Source organism: Rhipicephalus sanguineus, chromosome 6 (genome assembly GCF_013339695.2).
Source record: "Rhipicephalus sanguineus isolate Rsan-2018 chromosome 6, BIME_Rsan_1.4, whole genome shotgun sequence".
NCBI lineage: Eukaryota > Metazoa > Arthropoda > Arachnida > Ixodida > Ixodidae > Rhipicephalus > Rhipicephalus sanguineus.
The window spans coordinates 137,972,353-137,984,659 of record NC_051181.1 but is presented as its reverse complement, the minus strand read 5'-3'; the positions used below and the strand labels follow the sequence as shown (position 1 = coordinate 137,984,659).

The following is a 12,307-nucleotide window of genomic DNA, read 5'->3' as shown; positions in this document are numbered from 1 at the left end:
AAATTAACAACAGCAGAGATTTCCTGATGGTCCCAAGCCGCCAAATTCCCACAGTGTGGGGTTAAGCAACTACAGATTCGTACAGCTGTAGCACCACCCCGAACTCCGCTCGTACATATTTTACCGGTAGGCACCCAATGAGGTGAATACTCAGAAATGACCGAGCGCCAGGTCAGAGTACTCCTCTACCCCTTAGGAAACCTGCCGGTCCCCACTGATTTGACAATAAAGTTTCCGTTCCTTCAGCCGGCACTGGGTATCGAACCCGGTACCTCCCACATATGAAGCAGGCGCCCAACAACTTTATTTTGAAGAATAATTTATTTGTTTATATTGATTCAATGTTCCACTTTAGCGTTCCTTCAATAATTAATGCTATACTGTGTGAAGTAATTTTTACACTGCACAGGCAATATAAAATAGAAAATAATTATATGGCAGATTTTAAAGGTTCAGAGTGAAATGTACAGTCGAGAGAGCAGGAGAAAGTTGCGCGCACAACGATGGAATAAACGTTTGTGCATTCTGCCTAAATCAACCCTTAGTTTCGCACTAAGGTGGCCCTTACTAGTTCACAGTACAGCTCTGGAACACCTTTCCAGCGTGCTAAGAAAATGTGTTCAGATTTTTAGACATATGGCCATGGTCGCCCGAGTCGAATGTTCTCCTTCGCATATAAGGCTTCAATATTGTATGAAAGGCCGTCTGGCTGTCTGTCCCCACTGCTGTCACCATAGCCCTATCAATAAGTTTGGCTCTACACAGGAGGACACATGATGCCCACTAAATTGCTTTATTGAAACATCACTACTGCACCTCCTATGGAAGACGGAAATCTCACCGATTACGTGGTGGCACCACCTGGTAATGACCGACAGCCCAAACCTCACTTGTACCATGGGATTGGCAGCGTTCACATAAGGTTTATCGAGATATCTTTTGTCAAAAAAGATGCCATTTGACACCTTTCATAAGTGTGCTGTTGGGCTCCTTTCAAATGCCGTTTCTACTACCCGCAGCAGCCTTTCATTTGAGCGACTCCTTTCTTGGCTCATTAGTCACGCCAAACGAGAGTATGCGATTTTCTACTTTTGGCGAGATGCCGACATTAAGTAGGTTGTTTACCTCAAACAGAAAGCCAACAGGTCCCGGTGTCATGTGAAGAGGCTGTCCAAGGAAACAAATGATGCCTAGCATCAAAAGTAAAGCTTTAAAGTGAGCACTGGCCTTCGTATATAACGCAATATCCCATGTATTGTGCAAAAGCCTTCAGTTATCTTGAATGCAATTGCCCAGAGAACTGCAGTGGGCTGACCAGTGCACTTGTTACAACACGAGAGCTGTTTAGATTGCCCTCATCACTCAGTGGTGAAGCTGTACTACACTTAACACATACTTTGATTTGTCCTTTAATGCTGGGTGGATGCAATTTTTAAACAATGGAGCTATGTAGGCTTTATGCTGTTTGAATAAAGAAAAATAAGAAATGACGATAAGCAGCAAAATCGTAACACAAGGGTCTGGTGACAGTACCTCTGCAACATTTGGGCAATGAGCAACAGTCTAGAGTGCCTATTGGATATTTCTTCCTACAAGACAGCCCTGAGGTACATGCATGTTTCCAACATGATAACGTTTGAACTGTTGTATGCCATGCTTAAGCTTCACCTTTAAGAGTGGAATGTGGTAGCATTATTGGACCCCATCTGCATCACCTTCTCTTTCACTTGCCATGCTCTTGAGTCACACAACCACGTGATTCTCACCACACAACTTTTTTTTTTTTTGTCGAAAGCACTTTCTGATGAGGAAGACTGTAGTGCACCCAGCACTGGAAGACATCACCGTATCCATCACAAGTGTGTCAAGAGTGCCACGGCGTGAGGGGAGGAAGATCTGTGCCCGTCACATTTTAGCGAAGTAGTGAAGTATCCACTATGCATCTATAAGGCAAACTGTGCACCTACGTAGCTGCACACTGTGTTGATGCAGTGGCTAATGGTTACAATGATGATGATGATGATGAATTATGGCTGAGCCCCTTGTGTGTGGGGCAGCTTTCACCCTCTCATTACGCAAATCATATAGTGCGACGCTTGAGGCCCGTATTGCGTTTGTAGCTACGCTATACAGAGGTGCAAATGCAACTTAACTTTGGAACTAGAACATTCGATTAACTAGCTGTGAATTTTCATTGAATATGACTTGAAATTACCGAGATGTTCGTGTGCCACTAATGACACTGAATGTTATTTGCAATTATAACACTACACTTCCCACGCGTGCACACGCACGCAGGCACAGAAAGACAGCCAGACTGTACATGTGTAGACTTTAATAAAATCACCTTCGGGAAGACATCCAACCGCCCACTACCACGAGGAAGTGCGAAAGCTATAGTGGCTGCACGCGCCTCAACCGTGTGCGCTGCCGATCATTACTCATGCGGTGTTGCAGAGCAGTGGCATATAACGATGCGGCCATGAGCACCTTGCTGGAGTTTTCTTTAATCTGGAAAAACAGCAGCAAAACGTAACATGATAAGGCAAGGACCAATTTAAAGAAAAGCAATACAATATGAAAGCGGTACTCTGGCCCCACCATTTCCATACTTGGCTTTAACAATGACTCATTATTGTTGTTACAATTTGTCACAATAATAGTCTTTTCACACTACAGTAACCTTTTGCTGAGCTTGAAGCGACACTTGGAAACAGCTCCCGCCATTATTGGCAGAACAGAGGTTCTGCATTGCAATGGTAGTTAGCAAACCGCAGACTTCCTCGGGTCAGCCTCCCTGTCTTTCCTCCATCTTTCTCTCTCTCTCTCTCTCTACAACAATAGCACTTGATAATATAGTTTTCTTAGATAAGTACCTTTAGGTCTGCTTAAGTACGCCACTGCTTCAGTCACCACCATCACCTTCTTTATTTTTTGAAAGATTAATTTTTAAAGTGACACTAAAGGAAAATAACAATTTATGTCAGAGTGAAAGCTCAATGTATGACGTCTAAAACGGCAATATTATCAACAGCAGTGCCCTACTTACCGAGAAATTAAGCTAAATGTATCACACGACGTACGCCACGAGTGGGACATTTTGGAAACGATCCCGATGACGTGAGAGCATCCGACTACAATTAATCACTATTAATCAAACTAGCTGCGATAAAAAAAGAAACTTCCATGCATCAAGAGATGAAATAAAATGCTGCTTGTTTGTTTCTGCTTGATTCATGGAAAAAAGAACCTCTTTGGCATTGCCATGGGGAACGGCGCGCGTGGTTCAAAAGTTCCATTTTTGCCGAACTGCGGTTTGCCCAGCACCCGGCTTCGCTCACGCGGTCGCGTCTCAGTAGTAGTTTCGGTATCGTGTACTGCCGCGTGTTTTTTGCGCACTCGTGAAAGTCACTCTGACAGAAAGTTCAACAAAATGCCGCATGCATGTAATGTTGCCGGATGCCCGAATGATGCACGCCGCCAGCGCACGCAGTCGCGCAGTAAAAGTGGGCAACGTTGGGCACGGCAACAGTGACGTGAGAAAGACCGCTTTCAGGAGGGTGATTTGAAGTGCGCTAACGCGATGCGGACCACTAAAATGTGATTTTATTTCAGAATAAGCACTTCCTTGGCACAAAAGTAGCACTACGAGGTTTCTGGACCGCTATTTCAAGAATCAACGTCGACTTAATGTTTGCCTTTAGTGTCCCTTTAATGTCCTCCTGAATTTTTCATTTTGTATATAAGCAAAAGCTTATTAGTCAGCGTTTACCTCTTTGTGCACTTTCTTGCATTATTCTCTGCAATATATGCTGAAATTGCATACTGCACCTCATCATTTCATGTATACCCTCAGGTGTGCAAAATTCCTTTAAATGTATTGTAACTACCCGTGCAAATAAACCGTTAACACACTGAAACAAGAGGTTAAACAGCAGTTGCATATTTTTTGGAACGATGCAGATGCCTTGCTTAGTTGCAAGTACTCAGACAGAAAATGACAGTACCTCAACGGCCACAAAATCACCGGGATTGATTTGCTTCTCCTCCACCGAAGATGACGGGTGTTCTGGAAAGTCCTCTGTGGGGAGTATAAATTCTTCACCGTCGTCGTTTCTCTCAGCCACGTCCTCTGGCACTTGTTGGTTGGTCTGGGAAATAGGAACAACCAATGAACACAAATGATGAGGTCTTATTCAAGAACACACATTTTTCCGGTGTTTCCTAACATGAGCTTGTGCGCAATAAAAGGTGCAGGCTTCCCTTCCTCTCCTCTTGAGGATGTGAGAGAATGAAGTGAAGAACGTAATAACATTGCTAAGGAAAGCGGTTAGTGCCGTTACTGCCCTGATGAAACCAAGTCCCCTTATTGATATTTCGGCTCTAGCAACACTCCTTGCTCATTGACGAAGTGCCATTCCCAGTACAAATGCTAGAAGGATACTGAAGCAGTGCTTCAGCAGCACTCCAAAAGTAGCAACAACCTTCAGATCTGCCACTATGTCTCGCTGCCAAGTAGCAACAACCTTCAGATCTGCCACTATGTCTCGCTGCCACTATTACTTTAAACACTATACAGTGCAGCCTTGCTCAGATAAACGTACATGTGGGCTCATGCATTCGAACAACGGTAATGCTTAACGAAACTCGGCAAGAGGACACGCTAGACATAAAAGTGTTTACAGTAAGCTTGTGTGAATATTCGAGCAGTTCGAATATTCGAACGAATATTACGGTATTCGATTTCGCTTCGAAACAAATTTAAATTATTCTAAATTTCTAAGTATTCGAAATGAACGAATATACATATATAAACCGCATGTAACCCCCTGTAAAGGTGGTTTCACTGCAGTGGAAGGGTGCTACACCGTGAATACACTTATCCAGGGCAAATCCACACTGCCGCGAAGCCCCACTTCAAAGTTAAATAAACAAATTACCCTCACATCGATTCATCATTTCTTAAGTTTAAAAGCTCGTTATACCGCTTTATATGCTCTAAATATAGTAAATTTTAAAATGTAACATATTATACTGGCTATCACTTGCATTCTACCAAAAGTCAAATCCTGCTACTATTCAAAGTTGTTTCTATTTCCCTTTGAACAAAAAAAAAATGGCATGTGCATATGCCTTGCTTCAATTTAAAAAAAACATTATGCAGGTTAGTTGGGCCATAACAAATATGCTCATTTTTCTTTATAATATGTGATATATACTATTCGAATTCGATTCAAAATTATTCGTCCAAATTACTATACGCTTCGAACCTAAAATTTACTATTCACACAAGCCAAGTTTACGGTTCTTGTAAACTTATTAGTTTATTCTTCAGCAGCCATCATTTAGTGCTTTTCAATTGAAATGTAAGTGTTTGAAGTAAAAGGCCAACTGGAAAGGTGTTTTATGCAGCGTAAAAGCCTAGTCTAGTTTCGCGTAGTGGAGATACAGCACAGCCTTTGTGCCAAACATTAAAGGGACACTAAAGAGAAAAACAATTTTTCTCATATTAGTAAATTACTCTTTCACAATTCCAAAATCATCACGCTTGCCGCGAGAAGACACTTGGTAAGTGAGACAATGCGCAAAAAGAAAAGGTTGGTGGTGACACCACATTGAAATTCCTGCACCAAATTCTGTGACGTCATATATTTTGATGGCATCTACTAGGTCCTAAATAGTTCCTAATCTGTAAAAATGAAGTAAACTGTCCTCTAAGTGGGCCATAGACTTAAAATACCAAGTTTCAGGAAATGTCGTTGAGCCAATGTTGCCAAAATATGACATATAGACTTCAAAATACATGACATCATGTGCAGAGATTTTCGAAAAATAATAAACTCTCCAGCCACTTTGCTAAAGTTAAACTTTAAAAGCTATAAACTGACCCGACGCTAAAATTAAACTTTAAAAGCTATAAACTGACCCGACGTTTCGGGACCGATTCGGTCCCTTCCTCAGGGGTGACTGTTCGGCCGGCTCCGAAGCTAGCGAGTTTCTTTGGTGGTGTCTCCCTCTCCAAATTTAAACATGGAACTTTGACCTTGATTTTCTCCTCAACTAATAAACATAGGATGATGAAACTAACGACATTTGTGTTCGCAGAGTACACTTTTGATCTAAACTGATCTATTGTCTCATTTCCCTTTAAGCTTGAAATGTGAACTGATGCATCGTGACAACTTACAGTGATTAGCTCCCTTCTGCAGCTTGTGTAAAGGTGTGAATCAAGATCAAGAAATTAAATCCAGGTCAGTCCCGGTCGCAATCAAAACTGACCGTGTGACACTGCTGCAACAAACATGTACATCCATACACCATCTACTTAGGGGCTATTTAAAGGCTCTTAATAAGAAAATTACCTGCCATGAAGCTCTGCCAAAATTGCTTCATTGTATGAAGTCTAGGGTTTGACGAAAACTCGCCTGGTGAGGAAAAATCATGGTCGAAGAAAATGTACACTCGCCAACTAAAATAAAACAACAACAGAATTGACGTTTCGGCACCCAGTATGGTTTCCTTGTTAACAATGAATGAATGCATGCTGGTCTTTATTATAGTATATGCGTCGAAAGGCGCAATGCGCTTGTGTATACCTCAGGGAGTGGACAAAGCTGGGGAAACAACGAAGAATACATATTCATGCTGCAGTTTCTGATAACAAATTAAGTGTTTGTTTTTCTCATTAGCTGCCAGTAATTGTATGCAGCAAGTGGCTCTTCAGACTTCTTAATTTACAACACAGTGGTGTGAAATTAGCCACACATTATCTGAAAACCATTTCTGTACAACCCAATGCATGTTAAGCAGCAGTAGCCAAATATACACAGCCTGGACACCGAACATAAGTGTGATGCGATACATGGACACTTGTAAAATTTCGATGTTGCTACTCATGTTTCGAAGAATACATTTGTTGCTTGCTCTTATCAGTGGTGAGTACTTACTGTGAAACGTTACGACTCCTGCAGGAATCACTGAACCAGTAAGGGTCAAAAATGAGAGATAAAACAATACCCACCACGGTCTTCCACGTTTCATCTGGCCCGTTTTCCTCGACAGCTTCAAGTTTCGGCCGGCAGATGGGGACTGTAACTAATTCATCGGAGGAAGCGTTGTTCAAGAAGCCCATGCAAATGCGCGGTTCAACTTTCACAAGTGCGCACTTGACTTCTTCATTCCTTTCGTCAATGCAAGGTTCAACTTTTACCGGTGCACGATGTGTTTCTTCATCACTTTCGTCAGTGTCACTGGTCATACCGTGGACATCACCGTCTATCTGTTCTTCTTCGTCACTGACGACTTCAACCTTCATCTCACTCACGGGCACAAGCTCTACCGTCCTTTGTGAACAACATGTTGGTGAGCAACACGTGTCAGGATCCGCAGAAGCTTGGGGCTCGGGCACACTGCGAGTGGCATTCTTTGTTGATGGTTCATTCCTTGTAGTGACTGCTTCCTGCATTGTAATGCGAAAATGTGACAAGGGACCAGAAGCCAAACACAAGATATTTAAGTCCGGATTGGCCTGAGGTCTGACACAGTTGAACAACACTTTTTTTTATGCGAGGTGAGAAATGACACAGTTGAGCAACAATTTTGTTTATCTGTGAGAAGACGAGGGGAGGGGTGCACACCCCTCCTCACGTCTTCTCAATTTGTGAACAGTAAGTGGCTGTGTACTTGCCTACTCTATTTACTTGCATACTACGAGCGTTGGTTAGTAATGTTGGAGGTCGTCGGCTAAATGACTGGTAATGTTATTAGAAAATGTTAGTTAGTATTGGCTAATGCAAGTCTTGTGTGTTGGAGTCGTCTCGCTCTCACATACAGCCAACAACTAAAGTTGGTCCTAACTCATTTTTTTAAGAGTTCTACTGGCAGTTCAAATCAGTCCCATGAGCTTAGAGAGTTACCACAAAGTTTATTTTTTTTCACACGTCAGATTATTTTATAGAAATCTAGCATCTGTCTTTTAGACTTGAATTTAGTAAACAACAACAAAAAAAATTATGCGCAGCTTCAACTGGCTTTACATCACGAAAGTTGATTAAACAATGGAGCTGGTGGCATCAGCGTGCCTTTCCTCTGCTTTTGTCAACGCTTGGCGTACCCTTCCTCCTCTCTCCCCAGCGCCACCTGTGCTTGAACGGACGCTACCATTGGTCGACTCCTTTCACTGGCACAGCCAATCACGCTCCTGCTCTCTCCTCCTCTCCACACCACCTGCTCCGCTTCACCTTTGCTCTCCTCCTCTACCCAACTTCACCCTCTCCACATCGCTACCCTTTCTATACCTCGCTAAAGTCACTATCCTAAGCTTCCTTCTCGCCCACTTAGCTTTACCCATGCTCTCCCTCTCCTCAGGCTTCGCCCCTGCAGCTGGGCTAGAAAGTGCAGATGACGATTTTCAGGGATTTACCTCGGCTTTAAATAGCTCTACTGTTAAAACTTCATATCATATTCTCAAATGCCAGATCACAGCTGGATACATGGGCATCATGCAGCCTACATGCAATGTTGTTTTTTAGCAGCAGGTTGTTCTCCATCAGCATTATGTTATAATGTGTGTACCTTAAATGCCCCAATTCAAACTTCGCATTGTACTAAGTTTCCAGTCATTATATTTCTCTTTCTCCACATCCTTAGAGATAGGCAGCATTCAGTATTTAAACTAATGTTTTGAGACTTTACCCCGAATGATCACAATCAGTTAAGACATTACTATTCACAAACCCCCAAGATATCAGCTAGGTGTAAACACCCTGCAGTGAAACGTCGACAAATGAAAGGCAAACAAGCTACAAAAACTAGTGCAGTTCCATCAGATCTTTGCCTTCTTTTCGTTCTTCATTCTGCAGTTTCTAGATGAAGATGGTATGCACCAACTGACCTCAAACAATGTTTTCCTAGAGTGCCATTTGGCTGCCCATATGTATTAACATGAAGGCTTAGAACCGAAGGGAAAAAGTGTGCCTGGAAAGCAATCACTCAAACTGCCTACCATTTACTCAGGCTGAAAGTTGAAAGTACGCATCACTAGTATGCACGATGACTACCCCGGGTGAACAAACTCACCCTAGGTAGTCATCTGACTAGGACTGATTTGAGAGTCTTACCTGTGGCGTTGGTTCTCTCTCCTCTTCGCTGTCAGAATCAACATCTCTGCTGCTGGATGAGGGAAAAATATTGAACTGGGCGTTGCGATAAGGGTTGGGAGCCATGCGACGTGGCGGGTTTTCTTGCAAGTATGCCCGTGTTTCACAGACATCCCATTTACACGTCACTAGGGCATCTTGGAGAGCCTGCAATGCAAAGTAATTAACATTAGAGGACAGCAGTTTGTGCGTCACAGAGCGACAATTCCATATGTCAACTCTAGGCTTGTGAGATTAGAAAATTTTAGGTTCGAAACGAATTCGAAGCGAGTAGTGATTTGGTCGAATAATTTTGAATCGAATTCGAATAACGTATATCATATTATTAAAAAATGAGCATATTTGCCATGACCCAATTAACCTGCACAATATGTTTTAACACTAAAACAAGGCATGTGCAAATGTATTTTTTTTTTGTGGTTCAAAGGGAAGTGGAAGCAACTTTGAATAGTAGCAGGATTTGACTTCCGGTGGAAAGCAAGTGATAATCTGTAAAATACGTTACGTTTTAAAATTTACTATACTTAGAGCATATAAGCCGGTGTAGTGAGCTTTTAAACTTTAAATAGTGATGAATCAACGTGAGGGTAATTTGTTGATTTAACCTTGAAGTGGGGCTTCGCGGCAGTGCGGATTTCCCCTGGAAAGGTGTATTCACGGTACAGCACCTCTCTACTGCAGTGAAACCACCTTTACAGGAAATTACATGCGGTTTATATATGTCTATTTGTACATTTCGAATACTTCGAAATTTAGAATAGTTTCAAAGCGAATTTGAATACTGTAATATTCGTTCGAATATTCGAACCACTCGAATATTCGCACAAGTCTAGTCAATTCATATTACCATACAACACATGGTCCTAGTGTGTAAATGTTAAAATATGACCTCTGCATCAAACTAAAGAATTTCATATTCCTGTTGTGTGCAGTCACCACAGAAAGACTACGTAAGTTTTTCATGTAACTTTCTGTCTGTAGCAAACATAATGTAGCAACGACTCGAAATCTCCATTCTGAATATCCAATCAAATAGTGCAATGTTTGTGCAGTCATTTGTGTTGTGTGTAGACCAACTACATGAACCCATTTCTAACCTCAGTCAACTGACACAAAACTTCTACGAACACAGCACTTGGTGTGCTGTAGGTACAGTGCTCGCAGAATGAAACGCAACATAAAAGCCTTAATAATAACTACTGGTATGGGCAATTCCTCAACATAACATTGCTGTGTTACTACCAATGCAGCCACCAAATGTGGTGTTGGCTATGACGTAAGTGTACGATACAATATTACATTGATATAACACAAACTAAGGATGGTGGATATTAAAGTATGTGCATTACTTATCTCTAAATTGATGCTTTTCATTCCTTGAGAACTGTACATGCAAGATATTGCCGCTTTGCATGAGAATCTTTTATTCTCTTAGACTTGTCTAAATGCTTACCATTCTGGTTGCTGTGTTATTACTTCTGCGTGATTTTAGTCAGAGTGTTTTGTCTGATGCACAGTTTTTATCACTCATCATACTCCAATAGATCACTCTTTCTCATGCGGACTTTGCATCCTTGCACTGTTGCCGTTCACCTTAAAGTGCTCCCAAGTACTCGCAAGAAGCGCTCACAACACATGTACGCATGTCATTGAATCATTATTTTTACATTTAACATGAAAGCTTGTGATGTGCAGTCCAGCAACAGGAAAAATGGTGTCAACTACTTGATAATGAATATTCTAGCAAGAGTTTTATACGCGAATAATGGCAGCGTAAATCTAGGAGCCATATCCTTTGACATGGCGTCTTAAAAATTTCTAAAAAGTAAAAGAACATTTTCAAATTTTCAAATAAACAGGCGAGCTTTGCATACGGCATCACCATCTATGCAATCTTTGAATCTGCCATATTTCAACAGCTGTCCAGTGACTTACAGTGTGCGGTGCAGTGTTGCGCACTATATATGAGACAGGACAAGAGTCTGTGATTGAAACAAAATGCCTAGATGTGCATGATGCTGCTTTCAATCTTCAAAATGTTTCTTGGACTGAAGAATAGGGGAAATGGGGAGCTGGCCACAAAGAGTCTGTTATTAAGTACATCCAAAACAGACACTACATTGCGTGCCATTGTAATGGCAGAAATGAAGCATTTTATCATTTGTATATATGAATAAAAAATCGAAGTGCGAATGGCATCCCCGTGTATGAACCCGACTGAGACAGAATTTCGAAAAAAATACTGTGGCCCTTGCACACGTATACATAAAGTATCATCTATAGCTGCAAATGCATCTAACTAAGCAGGCACTCACCATAATTAAGGTGAATGGTAATTGTTCGATTAAGCAATGCCCAATCGTAGCTCCAAAAATGCTGGGTGGGTGAAAGAAGGTAGAACAAACAAGTCCAACAACCACACATTCTGCTACATACCATAACATCAGCTCCTTTGAACTCTTCAATGATCTGTTTGAGACTTTTCTCTTTGTCCGTCATATACTTTGTGCCCTCTTCATCTGAACTCTCATCCTCACTGCTCTCTTTCTCTTTCTTGACAGTCCTTTTCAGGGCACTTGATGCGGGCTGTCCCGATACTCTTGACTTTCCACTGGTTTCCAAAAGCTTTCGCTTCACTGCACTGGACGTCGATGAACCCTGTTCCGAGTTGACATTTGAGTCCCTTGGTTGACTGCCACGAGACTTATCTGCACTGTGGTCAGTGTGCAAGAAAAACAAGGAAGAAGGCACAGAATTATTACTTTTTCATATCCATTAAAATGACATAAGTGGTTTTCACAAACTGTGCTGAATGTACGTAGGTTAGCACGACAGAAAGTTGAGCTAGTTGGTAAAGGGTCATAATGAAAAAAAGAAAGATCATCATCATCAGGCTGATTACGCCCACTGCAGGGAAAAGGCCTCTCCCACGCTTCTCCAATTAACTCTGTCCTGTGCTTACTGCAGCCACGTCATCTCCACCAACTTCCTAATCTCATCTGCCCACCTAACTTTCCGCCCCTTCCTCGGGCACTTGCCTTCTCTTGGAATACAGTCTGCTACGCTTAATGACCAGCAGTTATCTTGCCTTCGCGTTACATGCCTGTCTTTCTGATTTAGGCTAAGATGTGAAAGAAAGTAAGGCACAC

General features: G+C 41.9%; 1 protein-coding gene across 1 annotated transcript; it reads right to left on the bottom strand.

The window, feature by feature from the left end:
- Positions 1 to 2,325: 2,325 nt before the first annotated feature.
- LOC119396519 (uncharacterized) lies at positions 2,326 to 11,878 on the bottom strand. Its single transcript, XM_037663772.2, has 5 exons — positions 11,595 to 11,878; positions 9,120 to 9,305; positions 7,022 to 7,459; positions 4,008 to 4,151; positions 2,326 to 2,511 (listed from the first exon to the last, which is right to left on the bottom strand). Exons 1-5 carry the CDS (start codon positions 11,655 to 11,657, stop codon positions 2,395 to 2,397), a joined length of 948 nt encoding a protein of 315 aa, XP_037519700.2. The 5' UTR covers positions 11,658 to 11,878; the 3' UTR covers positions 2,326 to 2,394.
- Positions 11,879 to 12,307: the final 429 nt, after the last annotated feature.

Coding starts and splice junctions, on each gene's coding strand:
- LOC119396519 (XM_037663772.2), bottom strand. CDS start 11,657: ATGACGGACAAAGAGAAAAGTCTCAAACAGATCATTGAAGAGTTCAAA. Junction 7,460..9,119: donor AGAGAGAACCAACGCCACAG/GTAAGACTCTCA, acceptor ATTACAATGCAG/GAAGCAGTCACTACAAGGAA. Junction 4,152..7,021: donor ATGAAACGTGGAAGACCGTG/GTGGGTATTGTT, acceptor CCTATTTCCCAG/ACCAACCAACAAGTGCCAGA.